This window comes from Elephantulus edwardii, unplaced genomic scaffold (genome assembly GCF_000299155.1).
Source record: "Elephantulus edwardii isolate Elephantulus edwardi_28Jun2011 unplaced genomic scaffold, EleEdw1.0 scaffold00162, whole genome shotgun sequence".
Lineage (NCBI taxonomy): Eukaryota > Metazoa > Chordata > Mammalia > Macroscelidea > Macroscelididae > Elephantulus > Elephantulus edwardii.
Window position 1 is genome coordinate 6,948,129 of NW_006399912.1, and position 23,293 is coordinate 6,971,421.

General features: G+C 42.1%; 2 protein-coding genes across 2 annotated transcripts in view; one reads left to right on the forward strand and one right to left on the reverse strand.

Moving 5' to 3' along the window:
- Window positions 1-23,293, forward strand: part of LOC102872745 (UPF0764 protein C16orf89-like) — a 104,942-nt gene that overhangs the window by 36,379 nt on the left and 45,270 nt on the right. The gene's annotated exons all lie outside the window — the stretch shown is intronic.
- The window catches only part of LOC102866256, a 49,933-nt gene that overhangs the window by 9,095 nt on the left and 17,545 nt on the right, over window positions 1-23,293 (reverse strand). Inside the window, exons 2-4 of the mRNA XM_006895231.1 lie at window positions 4,449-4,566; window positions 3,436-3,571; window positions 2,258-2,362 (exon numbers count right to left, since the gene is read on the reverse strand). Coding sequence (XP_006895293.1) covers window positions 2,258-2,362; window positions 3,436-3,571; window positions 4,449-4,566 — 359 coding nt within the window. The remainder of the gene's footprint in view (window positions 1-2,257; window positions 2,363-3,435; window positions 3,572-4,448; window positions 4,567-23,293) is intronic.

Here is a 23,293-nt window from a genome sequence, read left to right on the forward strand (position 1 = left end):
CGCTATGAGTCACAAACGACTCGACGGCACATAACAACGACAACAACAGTGTTGCGTCTACATTTGGAAGGATACACTCCACACCAGTGTAACTCGCATTTGTTGTACTGGGGTGGCTGTTTATTGCTATGGTCTGGAGAGTTCTTCACAGGCACAGGACTATCTTAGAGATACTGTAGGCTTTGTTCCAGACAATCACAATAAAGTGAGTGACAAGGTTTTTGCAGGTCCCACAGCCTCACTGATTAGCTGAATGCTGCTATAGGGCTGTGGTCCTAAAAATCTGTATTTTACAGGCCTCTGTGATTTTAAAGTGACTGCTTTATCTCAGAAGCTCTGGGAATGTTCCAAGCTTCAAAATTGGAATTAGATGGCAGCTTTGCCTGAACCAGAGTTCTTGGATGGGATGGAAAGTTAATATGCTTGACTGACGACTGAAATATTGGATGTTCGAATTCACCCAGATGTATCTTAGAAGAAAGACTTTGTGATCTACTCCCAAAAAAGTAGCGCTTGAAAACCCTTTGCATTCTGGCCCATGTGGGGGCACTGTGAGTCAGTGGCAGCTGATTTCCCCCTGCTTTTGGCATTGGGCTGAGTGATGCTCAAGTAGATAGATATTACCATATTCAGTTATTAACAAACTAGGACTACTACAAGAACATACAGGTTCATCCTGGAGAGGGTGAAACCAGGCTGCTCCTTGGAGGCAAGGACTCTGAAGGGCTGTCTGACATACTTTCAAAGAGGGACCAGTCCTTGGAGAGGGACATTTTGCTTGGGAGGGTGGAGGGACAGCACGGTAGAGAAAAACCTACGGTGAGACGGATTGATTCAGTGACTGGGGTAATGGGAGTGGGTGTGTTGGAGACAGTGAGATTGGCTCAGAATAGAACAGGGTTCAGAGCTGTTGTACATAGGGTCGCTATCTTGTAAATAAACTAGTATTAAAAAAACAAAACCAAACCAAGCCAAACCCCAAACAACTGTAAAAGCAGCCATTGACTGTGGAACACCTGTGACTTGTACAGACACACCATGGGAGAGAGTTGATTGGACAGCTGCTGGTTCATTGAGCGATCTTGTATTAGAGGAAACGGAAGCTTTCAAGCAGAGACCTAGAAATTGAGCAGGATTGTTTTAAGAATGGAGACTTAAGACTCAGCTCACCCTAATTTGTTCATCTGGTGAAGACCTCCTCTCAACTTGACATTCCCACGGAGACGGGGACGGAGTTGGACATGGACCTTCCGCAGAGGTCTCAGCAGAGCATAGCAAGAAGAACGCCTGGAATAACTGAGTTCAGTGTGCCGAAGACGACGCCATAGATTCATTGACAAGCAACGCAGCCCATGAGTTAAAATTCAAAATCGTGTGTTTTATGACACCAGCTATTGGCTAAAGGGAACAGGCGGAGAGACAGTAGTGAGAACTCTCCTGGTCTCCAGGTTTGTAGGTCATCTGCGTTTGAGAAGACAAGAGTCCCAGGCTGCCTTTGGCTCCTGGTAGAGCGGCAGACTCAGTGTCGTGAGACTCAGGTGAGTAGGAATCAGCCCCTGCCTGCTCACCAGGGCTCTCCAGCAACCTGAGATGATGTAATGATGGGTCAGGGATACATTTGTCTTGAGATGTAATCCCAGGACATCCGAGGTCCAAAGGATGAAGTTTTAAAGGAATCTTTCTCATCTCTGGGTATCCAACATGGACAAATCCCTCTCAGGAGTGACTTTTCCTAGGTAGACATGGGGTGACAGAAATGAAGATCTGTATGCGTTGGGATAATTGGCCAGGACATAAAGGAAGCCTCCCATGGTTCCCACGGCAGTAGAAGTATCTTCAAGAGAGCAGCCATCTGGGGAGAGAGAATGTGCCTTTTAGAAAGTGCTGGAGGATGAAACTTGCTTGGCCTTTTAGCAAATACCTTTCTTTTTGTATGACTAGCTCAATGATTGCGCAGCCAGCTTCTGGGGACTGTGTAAATTCCACTGGCTCTCAAAGGTTCGCTTTTCTGATCTTTCAGTCTTGGCTGCTGGACCCTCCTCCTCGTGAGAGTCTTCAGCCTGAACAGTCTGTTTTCTTGGGGAGAATGTGCTCCTTCTGCCCTGTGTGAAGTTAACCTGCACACATGTGGAACACAGAGCAGTCTCTATACCCCTAACACCCTGCATCCTTTCTTCAGCTAACCCCAGAACAAGTAGCCCATAGCCCAGCCCCTCTCTCTCATCCTGCCACAAGCCAGGGCAAGACCACCACTCACTAGACTTCCCAAAGCATCCTTCTTCAGGGTTCTGCCAGTTGAGAATGGCCTCCAGCCAGGAGAGTTTGTAGAAGTCAGAAAATCCACAAATTCCACAGAACATTACTGCAAGCAAAGACAGGGGAGCCTCTGGAGAGCTGTATGTTAGGCGCATACACCCCTCCTCCCCTGAGCCCAATGAATAACCTCCTCTCACAAAGGTCAGGCTGCCCACTGGGTGCCAGCCAGCACACTGCCTGGAAGAGACATCCCAGGTCTCTGCCTTGGGGACAAGGGGCTCCTGGATTTGTGATCTGCGTCCTGCCTAGACACCAGGACAAAGCCATTTAAGATTTGGGTTGAGTAAAAGGGTTTAAATACTCAATCCATGTATTTATAAATATCACTAATAGTGCATGGGGCATACGTATTCTAAACAGATAGATTTTTTTAATTTATCTGTTTATCTGAAATAACAGTTCAGCTGAGTGTTAAACTCAAGGTTTCCCCATCATTCCATTCCTAATGCTTTCTGAGTCATCTGTGGGTCTGGTTGGTGAATCTGTCCAGGTCTTGTACACTTGATTTTTTTGGGGGGGGCATCAGTCACAGTTTTGGGGAATGCTGCATCTGAATTAAGGTTTCCAGATAAAATATAGGATATTCAGTAACACTGTCATTTCAGATAAACAGCCTATCACTTGTAGTTAGAGGGAAAAAGCAAAAGCCATGATACAGAATCTGTGTAATGCAGAAACTTGTCAGAGGAGCAAAGCACAGATATTTTCCACTAAAAATGCCTAGAAGAGTGGTAGGATTCACCCTGCTAATGGCAGGAAACTTGTGAGAAGAGGCAAAACAAGGCAGTGAATAGATCACATTCAGTTTTTAGAGTGTACTTATACCAGAAAAAAAATAGTGTTTATCTGAAGCTCTAATGCAACTTGTGTTTTCACTGGCATGCAGAATCTCTGTGTCTGGGTGCATACATGTGCTTGTGTGTGCGTGTGTACAGTTGCTGTTTGTGGCCACGTGTATATATATGAGGGTGCCTTCATTGTATGTGTACACACATGTAAGTGCATGCTTGTGTGTGTACACATTTCTCTGCACGTGTGTGTTCTCATATGCATGTAGGCACGCGGCTTTATCAGGTCGACCCCTCTTCTCTGCCCCCCTGAGAAGAATGAAGGACACACTGTTTTGCATGAAGAGTTTCCGCATAAGGTAGTTGTATCCTGAGGCCTCAATCCCCTCATTAAGGTCCATCATGTTGGCACAGAAGAAGTCAATATAAAGCTGGGTTTGGCTGAACAGCCCCTCTGTGCATCCAACCTGGGGGACAAAGAACCAGAGACAAGGAAGTCACTTCCAAGGACACACAGAAGCACTGAAACTGGTTACAGGGAAGGAACTATGTTCAGAAGTGATTGGGCACCTAGCTGCATTTTTGGCAGGCCTTCTCCCTTTTCTCGAGATTTCCTCTAACCACATCTCCCAGTTCATTTGGCCTCTGTCACTGTGGAATTGCTCTAAGTCAGAGAAAAAGCTGCATTGGAGCCTTAATGAGCTGAGTTAATCATTCTGTCATGGGCTTGGCATCTTTAAAAGCTGATGCCACTGGGAGATAAACTAAAGGATATTTCTTGGTAGGTGAATGAAATATTGTCCAGGAGATGCCCAACAACATGTGCTAAAACTCCTAGATGCTTTACTATGTTCTGACTCATTATTAATCCTTCAGTGTTACTCAGAGAAGATTCTCCGGTCATAGCTGACCCCTAGCCAGTGACCAGTGACACTAGAAGAATTAGAGTTGAGAGAAGGTTTCAGGAACTCCGATAACCACATCTAAAGAACCCTGATGGTGCTGTAGACGAAACCTTGTGGTGCTAACTCAGAAGTTGGTGACTTGAACACTCTCTGTGATCCACAGTGATGAGAAGTGATGATCAGGCATTGTGGGCATTGTAATTAAGGTTATAAAACAAAATATCTATCAGTAATTGATTGAAAGACCAATATAATTTGTAAACTTTTACTGACATGACTATAGAAAACCATGGTGGGGGGGAAATGGGAAGGGTATACTTGCTCTATACTGCAGTCTCTCACTTCTACAATAACATCATGTGCCACCAGGACTTCTTGTCTACTAGCCTCTTTTAAGCCTTTCCTCTTTCTCCTTGGGCTGTGGTCACCCCAGACTCACCATCCTGGCGAGAAGGAAATAGAGCATCTGGTCGGACAGGTAGAAGCCTGAGTAGCCGGGCATTGTCATGAGGGTCTTACAGAGCTTTGAGTAACTGCAGGGCTCGCTGTGTTTATTCCTGGGGAAAGAGACACCGGGTGGTTAAGGAGAGGAAATTCTAAGACTTTGAGGGCATGGTGCTGTCCCATTCCGACCTGAGCTTTCCTGGGGCATGATCCTTCCCTGATTAACCCACTACCACCTCCTGTTATCCAGCTGATTCCAGTTGATAATTACCATTTAGGTCAAAGAAGCACAGCTCCATAGGATTTCTAAGTTTTCAGTCCTTTTATAGAAAAAAGACTGCCTTATCTATAATCTGCTGAAGTTTATGGGTTTGAAATGCTGAACATTTGATTGGAATCAGAGTGCTTAACTGCTTTGCCTCCAGGGCTCTAGTCCTCAGGTGTGGCTTCCCTGTACCATGTGGCATAGATAGCAGTGACAGTTGGAATAAAGGGGTGTGTGTGTGTGTGTGTGTGTGTGTATGTGTGTAGATGCAGCATCTCCACAAGGACTTGACTTGAGAGTGAGCCTTGATGAACCAAAGGAGAGATCCCAAGAGAGAGGCGACCAGGTGGGACTGAGACGGGTAATGGCTTTGAGGATTTTCCTGAGAGCACAAGCCAGACTCTTTGGTTTGTTTTGGGGTGCTTAGTATTCTCTTTGCTTGTGTAATGTAGGCTGCTTTTACAATAGCTTTCCTAGTCCATTAGCTTTGATTTCCATCCCATGGTTGGGCGGGAATATACAAACCTGGTGTACAGACAACTCAGGATGCGATTGGCCAGTTTTGCCACCCTACCAGGTTTAAATGGAGTAATTTTGAGTGGCCGGAAATGGGGCTCTCATTGCCAACAAGAAAGAAGCGGCTGAGAATACAGAGCATGTCCTTCAGGGCCGTGGATGGCTGTGCCAGGCAGCCTGGGGCCCAGGTGACAGCAGCCCAGGAGCAGCAGCCATATCAGTGGAGAACCAGAGATTGATAAGGGAGAGAGATGACCTGAGACTGTTACCCTGGGGAGCCAGAGCCAGGGCCCTTCACCCAAGCTTGTTGGAGGATTTGGGGGTGGGGGGTGGGGGAGAAGCCTTAATTACGTTAAAACAGCCTTGTGACACTGGCCTAAAGGCTGAGAGACTGAAGGTTGAAGGGCCTGTGAGCAGCCTGAGGAACTGTCTTGTCTGAAGAATTGTGTCCTGTTGTTTCCAACCTGAATTGTAATCTTTTAACTTCGCTAAACAACTGTATGTATACACATGAGGATGGTTCTGTGAGTTCTCTGTGGCCATGGCAACCGATTAGCAGACCCATTGACAGTTGGGGTTAGGATTAGTGGGACTGGGTGCGGGAGTTTGAGGGTGATATTTGGCCTTTGGGAATTGGTTTTATGCCTGGCATGTTGTGGATAGGGACTGTTCCCCTTTGTGGAATTTGTGAAAGTCAGAAAAGACCATCCCCTAAATGAAATACTCTTTTTTTTTTTTTTATAGTTTTCTTGTTTGTGTATATTGTAAATAGCACTCTAGTTGGAAGTACTGTCTCCTTGGCAGAGATAGAAAGAGAGAACTCTATGGTCTCTGGAGGTTAGTGGGCTAGGCTGGATGTCATGGGGATGGGAATTTCAGATAGGATACAGGTTGGTGGATGCATTGGGAAGGGTCAGGATGGGTATGGCAAAGGGAGGTGCTGGCCACTCCTGAGGACTGAGCCTGATTTTACACAGAGCCCTCAATAATAGACTTGGGACCGTGTAGAACAACTGAGACCCACAGAGAGCATTGTGGGTTTTCAGGAAATGGGGCACGTTGGCTGAACCCACCTGGTTCCCAGCAGTTGTATTATGCACTGTTTGATGGAGTGCTTCAGCTCAGAGCTTGGAGACTTGACCTTGTGAAAGATCAGGGCAGGATTGGTATGGGTCCAGGTTTCAGGAAGCTTCCAGAACTCTGGCTGCAGGGTCTGATGAAAATCTGGCAAGAGCAGAGGCAAGGTAGGGAGAAGCAGGGGCAGCCACTCAGTGGTTGATATGCAATACTAAGAGAGATACTCAGCTTGGTATTAGGGACCAGGCCCACGAGGGACGACTGACTGGATGGGGCCAGTTGTGGCACTGTTGTTTGAGCCCCAAATGTGAAATGGCCAATCACTGCCCTCACTCTAGGCTTAGGGCAAAAGAACTGTGTGCCCCACTGTTCCTGATCCCATTCAGTGGCCAGATCAGAGCTCTCGACCGCTCCTTCCAGGTGACAGTTGGCTTTGAAACACTCAGAAAGCAATTGTAACGGTATACATACAGTTCATCCAGGATTTGATATGTGTGCCATCCAGTCTAACTCCCAGCCCTATGGGATACTCTATAACTCCTCCATAGAGTTCCCAAGCATGCTGTCTTTATGGAAGCAGGCAATGAGGCTTTTCCCCTGTGGACCTACATGTATGCTGTTATTACCCATAGCAGTGGCCATGAAGTACTTACAGAGCTTAAGACTTAGCAGCTAAGAGCAAAAAACATTGCTCGGATAGGGCTACTAGATATTAAAAAGGTTGTGTGACAGTTTGAGATCTAAGATTAGTAAATCTCTGTGGTTTGGGACTCCCTGAATAGCATCAACCATTAAAACATTCTCTTGTTAATTACCAAACCCAATGTGGTAGTCACTGCATCAGTACATTTTGTTGAGGGTCTTCCTTTCATCACTGACCCATTCCTTATCCCAGCATGGTGCAGAGATCATGAAGATAGGGCAGAATAGGGCCAGGTTAGGATCTGTTGTTCATAGGGTTGATATGAGTTCTAATGGACTTGACGACACCTACCACCACCACCACCACCACCACCATCATCATCATCACCATGACCACCACCACCGCTAACAGTAAAGCTGGAGGTTCCAGTTCACCCCAATGTGCCTCCACAGTTAGATCTGGCACCCTCCTCCCCCTAAAATGAACTGGCAATGTTTTGGAAAACAATGTTCCTCACTGTATATGGTGTTGACGTGAGAAGGGATTGACTTGATAGCAACTTTGGCCCCATTCCGACATGAAAGCAACATTAGGCATTACTATAACATGAGGCCTTTTATAGTCTGACTGGCAAAGACAAGAGAAATTCTGGGCATTGTAGGGACCAGGCAATAATGCTAGCAGGATGTTGGGGGCAGACTACTGGTTGAAGAGGAGGCCCTTAATCTTGAAGGTAGGCGGAATACACTAGGCAGTTGCTTCCTTCTCTCCAGCCTCTTTGACTGGATGGGAGAGGCCGTTTCATCTGGAATAATTAAACCTTTCTTGGACCTCCTTGGACTTCCAGGTGGTCCAGACCCTTCCCTGTGTCTGTGCAGACATATCTCCAGACCTCATGTTCTGGAAGGAGTTGGGCTTCCCTTGTGCAGTTACCTTTTATTTGAGCAGGTGCCCTCTGCTTCAGGTAAGGGATGGATTTGTCAAATAGGATGTCCACCCTCATGGATAGCCTTCCAGAGCGCTTACTCATTGGCTCCTCCTGGAAGTTCATTGCCCATATTTCCTGAACACCTTTGAGCTGCACTGGGAGAGAACACGAGTAGTTTTTTTTCTGCTGTGTGTGCAGAGAAATGATGTAATAAAGTATGGTACCACAGTGAATACAAACTTTAAAGCAAACTTTTTTTTTAAAGGGATAGTGCAGAAAAAAAAGTATGATACTTACTGTGTTAGGTTGAATTTAACCATCCAGGAAATACATGCCTACATCCTATACAGAACTTCTTGTGAATGTGACTACTAGGGATTAAATTCTGTCCCCAAAAATATGTGCTGTAATTTTACTGCTGTAGTAGTTAGGATCCCAATTGGGAATGTGGCTCCCCCGCAACCTCACCCCCATTGTGTTAATGAGTCTTCTTTTAAGATATGTCTTCATTAAATCACTTAAAAAAATTAGCCTGAGGATGAAGTTTACTGTCTTGACAAGATGAAGAAAATATTTTTAAATATTGCTTATGTGACTTCAGTGAAAGTTTACAAAGCATATTGTTTTTTCAATCACTCACTCTTGCATGCGTTGTTCCTACCACTATTTGTCATACTCATAGCATCTGATCATCAATTTTTCCCTTATTGTCTTTCCTTTCACCCATATTAATAAACTTAAATATTTATTAATGCCAATTAAATACTTTCTACTCTTCTTCCCTTTTCCTCCCTGTTAAACAATCCTAATGGAGTCTTTCGGCATTTAAACATTTAGCTCTTTATAATGGTTGTTGTTGTATGCCGTCCAGTCAGAACTGACCCGTAGCTGACCTTCCAGTGGGTTTTCAGAGGCATTAATCACACCAGAGGAGATTGCTTGTCCTTCTCCTGTAGAGCTCCTCCTGGTGGATTTGAACCATGTGACTTTGGGTTTACAGAACAGCTTCTTACCACTAGGCCACCTGAGCTCCCTTATAAAATATTTATCCTGATGTGACTGATTCATGTCCCTCAGCATAATGTCCTCCAGAATCATCTACGTTATGTAGTGTTTTGTGAATTCTTCACTGTTTTTCATTGTTGCACAGTACTCCTTTGTGTGACTGGACCATAGTTTGTCTACCCATTCAGTCATTGATAGTTACTTGATTTATTTCCAATTCTTTGCTATTTTGCTGTCAGTTGGAGTCATAAAAAGTTAGAATCAACTGAAAGATGGTGTGGCCATCTCTGTTGCCTCACCTCCTCACTACCCATGGCTGCGGGGTGAGGGTGAGGGAGAAAAAAGCAATATGTTTTCTCAGCACCTTAAGGTGTCTTTGGCTGGGAGCAGAGGAAACTGGATTTCGCATGCAATATTGAGGGTCTCCAGTCTTTTCCTTGGACCACCGTCATACCAGGGGAGTGCTGTCTCATAAATGCCATTGGAAGGACACATTCAATCACTTACTTTGATAGTAGTCTATCCAGAGGGGAAGCCCAATTGATTATACCCTAGGAAAAGAACAACTTCAGACTCTTCTCATGATACCTTGAAATCCTTCCTACATCTAAAAACTGCTAGCCTCAGGAATCACTGAGGAGCAAGACACCCTCTTCCCCATTCCTTATAGCCAGAGAAGACGACTGGCCTGTCAGGCCACCCCCAGATCCCCAAGGATGCAGAATGGGCCAGGTTGGGATGTGGCTAGTGTTCTACCCACCTCCTAGCATCCGGAAGCTCACCAAGCTACCCAGAGTTAATTTCTCCCACTTCTTCTCCAGAAAGAGAGTAGCATTCTCCATGGAAGATAGCATTTGTTTTGCTATTGTGGTCTTCTCTTCCCAAGTATCTGGTTGTGGCAGAGAAGAAGACTGAAGTGATGAAAAGGCCAGCAGCAGTAGCAGGGACAGCAGTCCTGAGGTGGACATGGTTCACTTCTGCCCCTTGTTTGCCAGACACTGAACTAGGCACTCTTCTTGTCTCCTTGCCTCTCTCACTTTAGCCTCTCTACTCCTCTCTTCTTCCTTTCTTCTTCCTCTTCTTCTGTAAAAAAGAAACAACGACCTGAGCTGGGCAGACCAGGTCCCCTGAGAAGAGTCTATGAAGGACAGCTACAGATGGCTGTCTTGTGCTCTCCTAACAAATGATGGCCCAGTCCTGCACAGTCTTCATGATTGCTGACATGTTTGAGTTTGTTGTTAAGAGCACTGTGTGAATCCATCTCATCTGTAAGATGAAGCTAAGCCCATTACTATCTTTGAGCTAGGGACTCTGGTGACATGATAGTTAATGTGGGTGAGGCAGCACTCTGCAGGCTGTAGTTGCCATGGAGTCCATTCTGACTCATAGAGCCCTCTTATGGTACAAACCGGAACTGCTCCAGAGGGTTTTCTAGGTGAGCATCCACAGGAAGGTGCTCTGGTAGCCCAGAGATTCAAAAGTCAGCGCCTAGCTTAAAAGGTCCGTGCTTTTAACCTACCAGCTGTTCCCTCAGAGAACAGTATGGTTGTTATATGCTGGTGTGTCCGCAATGGCGAATAGCAACCCAATGAGCAACAGATCAAACCCTTGCCCTATTTATGCAAAACTATCAACAGAAATGAAAAACAAAACAAAAAAGCCCTTCCCTTGCCCTGTCCTGCCCCAGCCTCACCATCTGTGCCTGCTTGAGCCCCTTTTTATAGTCACTGTGTCAGTAAGACATATCCTGAAGGTCTTCCTCTTTCCCTCAGCTTCCATGTTTCCCAGCATTACGTCTTTTTCCAAGGACTTGTCCCTCCTGAAATTTCACAATCCTTGCTTCTGTGAAACACCTTCTTGTACTTCATCCAAGACGGACTTGTTTGTTCTTTTGGCAGTGGATGGGACCATTCAACACCCTTATCCAACACTACCTTTCAAAGACATTGGCTCTTTTCTGGTCATCCTTACTCACTGTCCAACTATCAGATGCATAGGAAGCAATTGAAAAGACTGTGGCTTGAATCAGGCGCACCTTAGTGTTTACGGTGACATCATTGGGAGGGTGGAGAAATGCTAAAGCATGGTCTGGCGACTCTCAGATACCTGGACAGTGGAGAATTGTTCTGGGTCTGAGCAGACTGAGGTTGGAGTCTCTTTCCAGGCTTACCAGGTGGACCAGGTAGCTTGATCTAAGGCGTCTCTACTTTTCCAGGTGATACTGCAATGTTTTGATTTTGTTGCATGAGACCCAGTTTCCCTGAGCTCCCATTCTTTTATGACTCTCCTTTGTCCTCTGTCCTTACTTCGCTTCATCCTCTCAAGAGCCCCACGGTTTCGTGGCAGACCTGACATTCTGTGGAAGCTCAGCATCCTCTTCATGGAGACCCTCCTGAACCTGCAGCATTGGCTCTTTGTCAGCTGAAGTTCAAGGCTTACTGTGCCTCCCGTCTTTATCGCCATGCACACACCTGCCTTTTCCAAGTAGCTGTTGTGCTGGTCTGTCCCCATATCCTCACTGCAGACCTATATCATCTAGACTAGAGGTCAGCAAACTATATATAACCATGGATCATTTATAAGTTTTATCTTGAAATTTATTTTTAAATTTTTTAAAAATTATTATTATTTGTGTGTGAGTGTGTACAGTCAAATCAGATCTGACTGGTACAGGAGGAGACTGCCCCTCCTTCGCCAGCAGAACATCTAGTAGATTCAAACTGTGTACCTCTGGGATTGCAGTGCAGCTTCTTGCCACTAGGCCACCAGAGCTCCCTGAAATTTATTTTCTTTATGTTGTTGTTAGGAATATACTGTGCGATATAGACAATTTCAGCATTTTATGAGAGTATAGCTTGGTGATAGTGATTTTATTTTCTTGCACTATGTGACCAATCTCACATTCTATTTCTCAGTTGTTACTCCATCATTAATGTGAAGTTACTTCCCCCTTAACATTATGGTTTCCCCACAACCCTGGTGGATGCCAACCCTTCCAATGACAACAGCTCAGATTTGCTCTATGACGACTTGTATGATGACGACATTGATGATGACGATGAGAAGGAGGAAGATGCCGACTGTTCCGATGATGATGATTCTGGGAATGAGGAATCGTGACGTGCTCCTTTGATGCCATCTCAGGCCAAAGGGAGGGGAGCAAGTGGGGACCTAGCAGAGGCCCCTAGGCAAAAACCTATTCACGGGGTGGGGAGACAAACATGACTCCTGCCGACTCTCCTTCTGGATCTCAGTTTGCTACTTTTTACGGACCTCTTAATGGAGAGAGTGTAACCCTCCACAGAATGTCTGAGTTCTTGCATTCTTTACCCCTCCATCACTGTATTGATTCTTTTTTAAAAAAAACTACAAAAACAACAAAAAAAATTATGGTTATTGTACACAGAAAATAACTAAAGACTAAATAACCCCCCAAACCCATTAGACTAAATAGACCAAAAGTTAGTAGAATGGCAAGATAGAAAATCAATATACAAAAATCAGTGAGATTTCTCTACATTAACATAGAAAACATGGAAAAGGAAACTAACAAAGCAGTACTATTTACAATAACCAACTACAAACTGGGGTACTTGGAAATGAATCTAACTAGAGACACAGAAAACCTTTACAAAGAAAACTGCATTCATTACTGAATAATAAACAGTAAGAGACCTAACTCAATGGAAAAATGGTCTCTGGTCATGGATAGAAAGACTTAACATAGTGAAAATGATGATCCTACCAGAAGAAAAAAGAAAGCTGGACCATGTCAGCAGTGGTGAGGATGGTGCACGATAGGCCAGGTTCAGATCTGTTATTCATAAGGTGATTGTGAATTGTGGACAACCGGATGGCACCTAACAACAGCAACAGCACCCTGCCAAGGAGCTCTGGTGACGTAATCCGCAGCATGTTGGAGTGCTACATATTTGGAAATTGTAATACAAGCACAATTCTATGGGGAAAAGCTGAACAGGCTTCTCCAGCTAAGATTCGCAGGGAAACTCACTGGAGGTAGCTCTGAGTTGGAATCAGCTGACTGAGCAGTGACGGTGAGCATCCTGTTAGCATCAGCTCCCTCATATGCGCTGTCCTCTCTTGTCTGCATCACACACTGAGGGCAGCCCTCCTTCCAGAGCCTCTGCAGACACCCGTGCAGCCCTGCTGTGGTTTAACAGTGAGACTTGTGTGTATCTTTCTTCCTCTTTATTTAATTACATCACAAGAGGCCAAATTTTAGCCTTGAGGGGGATTTCCAGTTTCTTTTATTATTTTTGTTGTAGTTTGGGTGAAAGTTGGCACTTACTCTCCCGATAATTTCAGAAAGTAAATACTTTATGCTTTATGGGACATTAGCTCTTTGATGCAACTTTCAGCTCCACCATTGTTGCAGGGGAGCCACAGGCGTTACTTAAAGGCGCATGCTGGGCCTTATTCCCAGGGGAAAAGTTTACTTACAGTAACAGGGGACTGAATCTAAAGAGAGAAGGGGAGGGACAGAATTCGGATTCTGCAGGAATGCAGACTTTCTTGACCCATGGAGACTGGGTGAACCTCTGAAACTAATGCCCTGCAAAAGTCTGTAAATTTAGACAAAGACGTTCTAGAGAGAGTAAAACGAGGCTGTTCCTTGGAGGCAAGGATTCTGAAGCTTCAGCTGACGTACTTTGGACATGTAGCAAGGAGAGGCCAATCCTTGGAGAGGGATGTCATGTTTGGAAGGCTGGAGGGACAGCACAGGAGAGGAAGACCATTGATAAGATGGATTGGTTCAGTGACTGGAGTAATGGGGGTAGGTGGATCAGAGACAATAAGGTTGGCACGGGATAGAACAAGGTTCAGAGCTATTGTATATAGGGCCACTATGAGTCATAAGTGATTCAATGGCACATAACAACAACAGCATTCATGAAGACATGAAACTAACATAGGTAAACTAATAAAAGTCAGCATTGAGCTTTATGTTCCTTCAGGGACTCTTAATCTGGCATCCCAGTGACGTCTGCCTCTCCAGGATTACACAGGAACATTAAAGGGCAGAGACTTGATGTCAGTGAGGGAGGAACAAATTAGAAAGGAGGGCATGATTGGTTACAAAATGCAAATAATGTAATCAAGGTCACTAAATTGTACTGAGGGACATTGCTGCATGTGTTTGTGTCTGTTCTGCTGTGTTTGTTCTCTAAAAAGCAACAGAAGTGAAATAAATTACAGAAATTATAAATGATAAAATTATAATTTAAAAATTATAAGTTATAGTTTATGGATTTCTAGCCTAAATGGAGATGTGTTGAGGGGCCAGCACAGCAGTGAGCTCCCAGAAGGCAGTTGAGGGTGGACATAGTCTGGGTCCACACAATGCTGGTCCATATTTGTCACTCAGAAGAAGGACACCAGCTTGTCACTGGTGGTCATGATCCGGCAACATGTTCCGCAGGTGCTCTTGACATGTTGGAGCAAAGCAAAAGGAGAGAAGGTCCATGGGACAGAGAGACATAACAGAGCTTGGGAAGTTGAGATCTTGGGCAGGGAAAGTTGTATGATTTATAATCATCTGAAAACTTGGAAATAAGCTTTCAGACCAAAGCTGTCAGGACAGCATGACTGCTCCAAAAGAAATTCTATCTGAATTTCAAGATCACGAATGAAATCAGAGACCACGGGAACCAAGATATGATCTTGAGTCAAATCCATGTGAATTTCATGATAATCTTAAGAATAGGTTTGAGGCATTTATTACCAATGATCAAAGAACTAATGAGTTGTATCATCCATGAAGAAAGCAAAAGGTCATTACAAACACAGAGGAGAAAGAAAATATTGAAAATAGTGTGAGAAGAGACTAAAAATTGCAGTGGAGCATCGAGAAGCCAGAACAAGTGGAAAATGTGTTTAAGTAACGACCCAAACAGGTGATTTCAAAGGGCAGGTCAGGAGGACAAAGCAAAGTATTATAATGGAATCTGCAGAGAGCTGGAATTGTAGAATAAAAGGGAAGAACTAAAAAAGAAAGGAAGACCTCGCTGTGCCTTTCTCAAGCTGATGGAACTGAAAAAATAAATTTAAACCTCAAGTTGCAGTGTTGAGAGATGCTATGGGCCATATAGTGAATTGTGTAGAAAACATCAAAAGAAGATGGAGGGAATACACAGAATCACTGTATGAAAAGAACTGACACTGAAACATTTCAGGAAGTACCATATGAACATGAGCCAGTGGTAATGAAGGAGGAAGCAGAAGCTGCATTGAAGGCATTGGCAATATATATATATATATCTATCTCCAGGAATTGATGGTATAAAGTCTGTAAATTTTCATTAAAATTAATAATAAAAAAATTGAGGAAAAAAATTTGATTTATGTCAGTTAACAGGCACTGCCTTGTATGCGCTCACCAGTCTATGCCAGGAAATTTGGAGGACTAGTTTCTGGCCAGCGGATTGGAAGAGGTTGATATTTGTTTCCATTCCAAAGAAAAATGATTCAACAATGTGGAAACTATTAAACAATACCATTACTATAACATGCAAGCAAAATACTGCTGAAGATCATTCAAAAATGGCTAGAACAGTACATAGCTAGGGAACTACTAGACGTTCAAGCAGGATTTAGAAGAGGCTGTGGCATCAGGGATATCATTGCTGATGTCAGATGGATCCTGGCTGAAAGTAAAGAATACCAAAAAGATGCCTATGTGTGCTTTATTGACTATGCAAAGGCATTTGACAATGTGGATCATAAAAGTTGTGGCTAACATTGAGAAGAATGGGAGTCCTAAAGCACTTAATTGTGCTCCTGTAAAAAAAAACCTGAACCTGGACCAGGAGGCCATTATGTGAACAGAGCAGGGGAACACTGTATGGTTTAAAATTAAAGGGTTGAATCAAGGTTGTATTCTCTCTCCGATATACAAATACTTAACCTGTGTGATAAGCAAATGATTAAAAAAAGCTGGACTCTGAAGAAGAACGTGGCGTCAGGATTAGAAGGAGACTCATCAATAACTTGTGTTTTGCAGATGACACAATCTGGCTTGCTGAAAGTGAGGAGGACTAGAAACATTTGTTGCAGAAGATAAGGAATGATTCCTTCAGTATGAATTGCATCTCAATATCAAGAAAACAAAGATTCTTATTACTGGATATGATGGATGGAGAGGAGATTGAAACTCTCTACAGTTCCACGTTATTGGATCCACAATTAACAAATCCTTTAGAGGTGAGGTGTATTACCCTAGAGTGCACATTCAGATACCTGCGAGCGCTTCTTTCAACTAATTTTGTTCTTTGGGACACTACATTTAGAAATTTACAAATTGCAAGGGCCAGCAAATGGTAAAGATTGTTCATTTAAGAAAGCCTGTCCAGATGAACAGGAAAATCTCACGTGTGTCTAGTTTGTGCTGTAGAGGCTGGGGACACTTCAACAAATGACTGACTAACAAGAGGTTAAAAATAATTTACAGAATTCATTTTTTAACAAGTTTTTATTATTATTATTATTTTTTAAAATGTGTGTACTGTCAAATTGGATCTGACTGGTACAGGAGGCGATTGTTCCTCCTTCTTCAGCAGAGCATCTGGTGGATTTGAACCATGCACCTCTGGGATTTCAGTGCAGCTTCTTGCCACTAGGCCACCAGAGCTCACCATAGAATTTAATCAGGAGTCTAAGGGAAGGTGAGAGATACCCACCTAGGACAAACAAGAGTCAGCATCATGAGAATCGGAGACTCAGCAGCAATGAGTGCTATCCAGTTGAGTATAACTCATAATGACCTTATTAAGAAAATATCTCAGCCTCATTCCATAACTATCATCATTTTTCTAATGTTCATAGTGTTTCCGAAGGCCTGTTGTAATAAACCAATGGAGAAGTGTTACCTATGAAAGACAGAATTTCCTTCAGAATAGTCAGATCAAGGGTCACAAGAGTAAGAGTTGAATTAGTTCCTTGATGGTTGTTGGAGGGCTTGATCTTCTCTGCCTGCCAGGATAAGGTACTTGACTCTTCCAAACACAAAGACCTTTCCCAATGACTAGCCTTTTCTAATAACATATTCAAAGTATATAAAACAATCTCAGCATTTTTGTCTCTCTGCATCATGACTGCATTTCTTCCAAGATAGATTTGTTCTTTTGGCAATTCCTAGCATACTTAAGTATTTCTACCACCACCATCACAATTCAAAGGCAGCAAATATTTTTATATTCATTGTTTTACTTCTATGTATATACAAAGGCGTTAAAAAGATATAAAGTCCTTAAAAAAGCATGATTCTCAAGGCTGAATTTTCTTTTAATACTTGAGCTATGTTGTTGTTGTTGTTGTGTGCTGTCAAGTCAGAATTCACTCATAGTTGATCCTCCAGAGGGTTTTCAGAGACAGTAAATAACACGGGAGGAAATTATCCACCCTATTCCCGAGGAGGAGCTGCTGTATTGAACAACGTGCCTGTGAGATTGCGGTGCAGTTCAGCTCCTTGCCACTAGGCTGTAGGGCAGATTCATTGTCAGATGAGTTCAGTGGATACACTTGCTTTCATTTAAAAAAAAATCCCAGGGCAATAGATTCAGGGGTTTTTCCCATCTCCCATGGCTCCACAAAGTCTGCATTTCATGAGAATTTGAAATGTTTTTTTTCTAAACATTTCCCCTGTGGATTGAGTTGCATATTTTGTGTGATTTGTTTCCTTTCACTGGTTGTACTAAGTGTTTTTCTCTGTGGTGATTCTTCTAAGTGCTTCTGAGTCAAATTTGACTCATGGCTATGCTATAAGTCAACAATGAAGATGCCATTGAGTCAAGTATGGCTCATTTGGAGATACCAAAGGAGACCCAAACCTGCCCTACACTCTACCATCCTCATGATCTCCACCATACTCAAACCCATTGTTTCAGTCACTGTGTCAGATTGTCTCATTAAAGCTCTGCTCCTTTTTTTCTGACTTTCCCTAGTATGATATCTTTTTCCAAGGACTGGCCCCTCCTGATAACATATCAAGTGTACATGCCTGGACCACCTCTCTGGCTGCTAAAGTTTTGATCTTTTTCTTTGATTTTTTCCCCAAATTGTGAATTCCAGTCCCCACACATTTCAGGTTCCATGCTGGCCCATTTTAATAGCTCCCCAAAATCTATAATGGCCCTCCTTATTTTCCCAACCGGATGATCCCTAATACTTTATGCTCCATTTCTGGACCAAGACTTCAATTAATGGGAATAGAGAAAACACAGAGGGAACACAGAGCTTTTCTTATCTGAAAAAAATTTAAAAAATTAAAAATTAAAAAATTTAAGAAATGATGACAGGTCAGCCAGGGCACCAGTGGGTTAGGTTGACCACACAACTCCATCAGCACATGAGTGGACATCCTAACATGAAAGAGGCTGCAGTACCTGGACTGTCAGTGTTTGTCCAACTGACCACCACTTGTTCTGACAGCATTTATATTTTTGAAATTAAAATTAAATTTTAGCTTGTATAAAGAGCTTAAGAAAGGAACTAATGTTATTCAGGATCACAACAGAAGCTCTGGAAAGTGGGAGAACTATAGAGTAAAATTTAAAATCTTTCTCGTGAGTGGCCATTGAAAATGCAGCACTTGCCTTCTTTCTGTGTGAAACAAAAAAGAGCCAATAAAAGAAAAGATAGTGAAAAAATTTGTTCACAGGGCTCACAAACATGAATTTTAACTGTAATACCCTGAGATGAGAAGAAATAGATGAGGCCTAGCAACTATTGGTGGGCACTCTATAAGCTCTCAGAGTAGATGATACGCTTAGAGTGGGAGAAAAATGTAGAACAAAATAGAAAGCTCTGGAAGAAGGGAGTAAGTGGAAAAGGGAGTGAGCAGACGGTGTTCCAGTGAGGTGGTAGACCCAGTTCTCAAAGGGATAACCAAGGCTTCCTGGTTTCCCATTCAAGTCTCCATGAATGGCTGCCCTGTGTGTGTCTCCTCACGTCCAGTCATTTAACTGCTTTTAGCCTTGAGTACATTGTAGTGGCCTAGCTACAACCCCTATCTGACAGAGGAGGCTGCTTTCATAGGCATTTTCTCTCCCAAACTGAAGCAAATCTTCCCTTGTGTCAGAAGTTCAGAAAGAAACCCAGGCAGGGGAGCTGCCCCACCCTCTTCTGTAGAAGTAACTTCAGATAAAGAATCTGCTATCATCTCAGGCACGAAAAACTCCCACAGTAAAGTCACATAAGAAGCAGACTACTTTACATCCTACACAACCCCAAAGCAAGATGTCACCCCCAAAAGTGATGCAGTATCATTGGATTTCCTGAAGCCAGAAAGTGTGATGGAGCTTTCTGACACAGAACTTAAAAGAACAATGATTAAATCTTTTCAATGGATACAAGACAAAGTTGAAAAACTACAGGACACTGCAAGCAAAAACCAGGCGGATCTTAAAAAAAAATCCCAAACAATGCTGATAAAATAAAAGACATGTTTGAGGCTCTGGAAAAGTAAGAAAGCACAATCCAAAATATGGATGACCAATGGTTCAGACGTTGTCTCCATGAAGGAGAGACACATGAACAGAGTGGAAGACACAGAACATAGAACCAGTGAAACAGAAGATAGAATAGTTACCACTGATCTGCTAGAACAAAAAGCAGAATCTAAAAGGTAGGAAAAAGAAGAAGACTTAAGAATTATGTAGGACACCATGAAGAGAAATAACATGGGCATAATTGGGATCCCAGAACAGGAAGAAGCAAATAAAGGCACCGAAAAAGTAATGGAAGAATTACTAGGAAAAAACTTCTAGGCATAATGAAGAATGAGAGAATACATATGCAAGAAGCTGAGCAAACACCATATAGAATAGACCGCAACAGAAAAACACCAAGGCACATAATAGTCAAATTTGCCATAACCAAAGATAAGGAGAGAAATCTTAAAGCATCAAGGGAGAAACAAAGAGTAACCTTCAATTGAGAGCAAATAAGATGAAGTACTGATTTCTCAGCAGAAACCATGTGAGCAAGAAGACACTGGAATGAAATATGTCAAACACTCAAAGAATGCAACTGTCAACCAAGAATATCGTACCCAGTAAAATTGTCCATCAAAAATGAAGGAGAGATCAAGATAGTCTCAGAAAAACAGAACCCAAGGGAGTTTTTAAAAACAAGACCAGCATTACATGAAACACCAATAGGCGTCCTTCCTAGAGAGGTGCCACAGAAAGCAGGACGGACCAAAGAAACTACCAACAACACCAAAACTTACTCAACAAAATGGTAGCAATAAAACCTTGCTTCTCAGTAATCACACCCAGTGTGAGTGGTTTAAATGCACCACTGAAGAGAAAAAGAGGAACAGATTGAATAAAACCCCAAAATCCATCAATATACTCTCTACAGGAGACACACATGAAAAATGAAGATAAAGACTAAAAATAAAAGAATTGAAAAAAATATACCAAACAAATAACAACTAGGAAAGAGCAAGAATAATGACATTAATCTCTGATAAAATAGATTTTTGCACAAAAATCATCACAAAGGACAACATCACTACTTAATGATTAAAGGGTCAAAAGAACAAGAGAACACAATAACAGTAAATATCTATGCACTAAATGATAGAGCTGTAAAATATGTAAGCAAACAATGAAACTAAAAAAGGAAATAGACAATACCACTATTGTAGTTGGAAACTTCAGTACAACACCCTCAAGAAAAGATAGGACTTCCAGAAAGAAACTCAACAGAAATACTGAAGAATTAATAAACCAACTCAGTCTCATGGATAATTTATAGGCTAGTATACCTAAAAAAGCACAGTATACTTTTTTCTCCAATGTGCATGGGATGTTCTTGAGAATAGATCACATTTTAGGTCACAATGCAAGTATCAATAAATTAAAAAAAAACAGAAATACAGAGCATCTTCTCAGATCACAATGCTACAAAGTTAACAAGATGAGGATAAAGGAGAAAAATCTTTACATTTGGAATGGGAACAACACCTTGCTTGAACATGAGTGAGTATTAGAAGAAATAAAAAAATGAAATTAAAAAGTTTCTTTAAAAAAGTTTCTTGAAACAAATGACAATGAAAATGCTACTTACCAAAACCTCTGGGAAACAGCCAAAGGGATAATCAGAGGTCAATTTATAGAAATAAGCAAATATATCAAAAGGCAGGAAAAAATGACCATTGACTCTTTAACCCAAAATCTCCAGCAAATTGAAAAAGAACAGCAAGAAAACACGACACCCTGTAAAAAACCAGAAATTATAAAAATTAGGGCAAAAAGAAATGAAATAGAAAACAGAAAAACAATTGAAAACATCAACAAAACCAGGAGTTGGTTCTTCAAAAAGGTCAATAAAATCGACAAACCACTAGTAAAAGTAAGGAAGGAAAAGACATAAAGGATCCAGATAACAGATGATACAGGCAATGTCACAAGGGAACCAATTAAAATAAAAAGGCTAACAATGGGATATTATGGAAAAACTATAGTCAAACAAACATGAAAACATAGAAGAAATGGACAAATACTTAGAAATTCACAGTCCACCTGAACTGACACAAAGAGACATTGAACACTTGAGCAGACTCATTAAAAAGAAGAAATGGAAAAAGTAATAAAACAACTTCCAGCCAAAAAAAGCCCTGGACCAGATGGTTTTACAAGTGAATTTTATCAAACATTCAGAGAACTGTGACCAATTCTACATAAACCATTTAAGAAAATAGAAAAAGATGGCATTTTCCCAGACTCATTCTATGAACCAAACATATCCTTAATACCAAAGCCACATAAAGACTCTACCAAAATAGAAAACTATAGGCCAGTATCTCTCATGAACATAGATGCAAAAATCATGACTAGAATCCAGGCCAAGAGAATCCAATGATACATCAAAAAAATAATTTCACCATGACTAAGTGAGACTTAGAACAGGTATGCAAAGATTATTCAACATAAGAAAAACAATCATTGTCATTCATTACATTAATAAAACAAAGAACATTACCCACATTATTCAATCTTTTGATGCAGAAAAGACCTTTTGACAAAATCCAACACCCTTTTCTGTTTAAAACACTCAACAAAGTAGGAGTAGAGGGGAATTTCCTTAACATAGTAAAAAGCATATATACAAACCCAAGAGCCAACATTGTTCTCAATGGTGAGATTAAAGGCATCCCCTTTGAGAGCAGGAATTAGCCAGTGATATCCACTATCACCATTCCTATTCAATATTTTATTGGAAGCTTAGCGATAGCAATAAGAGAAGGAAATAAGAGGTATCCAAGTTAGGAAAGAGGAGGTAAATTATGTGCTGATGATATGATAGTATATTTAGAAAACCTTGAAAACTCAGCAAGAAAACTACTGGACATAGTTGACCAATTCAGCAAAGTAGGTCAACATACAAAAAAAACAACTGGATTTCTCTACAGTGACAAAGAGGATACGTAACTGGTTGTTGTTGTTATGTGCTGTCGAGTCACTTGCGACTCATAGTGACCCTATTTTCAACAGCCCTAAAACCCTGCTCAGTCCTGTGCCAATTGCACTGTCTCCAACACACCCACCCGGATTACCGCAGTCACTGAATCAATCCACCTCATAGAGGGTCACCCCCTCCTAAGCATGATGGTCCTCTCCAAGGACCGATCCCTTCTTACAACATGTCCAAAGTGTGTCAGACGAAGCCTCAGAATCCTTGCCTCCAAGGAGCAGCGGGTTTAACCTTCTCTAGGATGAATCTGTTTGTTTTCTTAGCAGTCTATGGTACACTCAGTACTTTTCTACTGCACCTAAGCTCAGAGGCATCAATTCTCCTTCTATCCTATCTAGACATTGTCCAACTCTCTGATGCAAACAAATGATTGCAAAGACCATGGCCTATATCAGATGCACCTTAGTCTCCAGAGTGACACCATTGCTCTTCCGTACTTTGACGAGGCCCTAACAGCAGACTTTCCCATACAATATGTCTTTTAATTTCCTGGCTGCTGGTGCCAAGAGTGTTGACTGTGGAGCCAAGCAAACTAAAGCTGTGAACAGTCTCAATCTCTTCAGAACTGAAGCTAAGAAAAACAACACCATCATAATTGCTAGTCACAAGAGTAAGTACTTAGGAGTAAATCTTACTAGAAACACAAAGGATCTATTCAAAGAAAATTTTAAAACATTACTACAAGAAACAAAAAGAGGTCTGGAGAAATGGAAGAGTATACCATGCTCTTGGATAGGAAGACTCAATATTTTGAAAATGACAATCCTCCCAAAGGCAGTCTACACAAAGAAGACATTCAGATGGTGAACAAACACATGAAGAAATGTTCAAAATCCCTAGCTTTAAGAGAGAGATGAAAAAAGCCCTGAATAAGCAAAGCACTCCTTAAGAATAGAAGAACGGTAG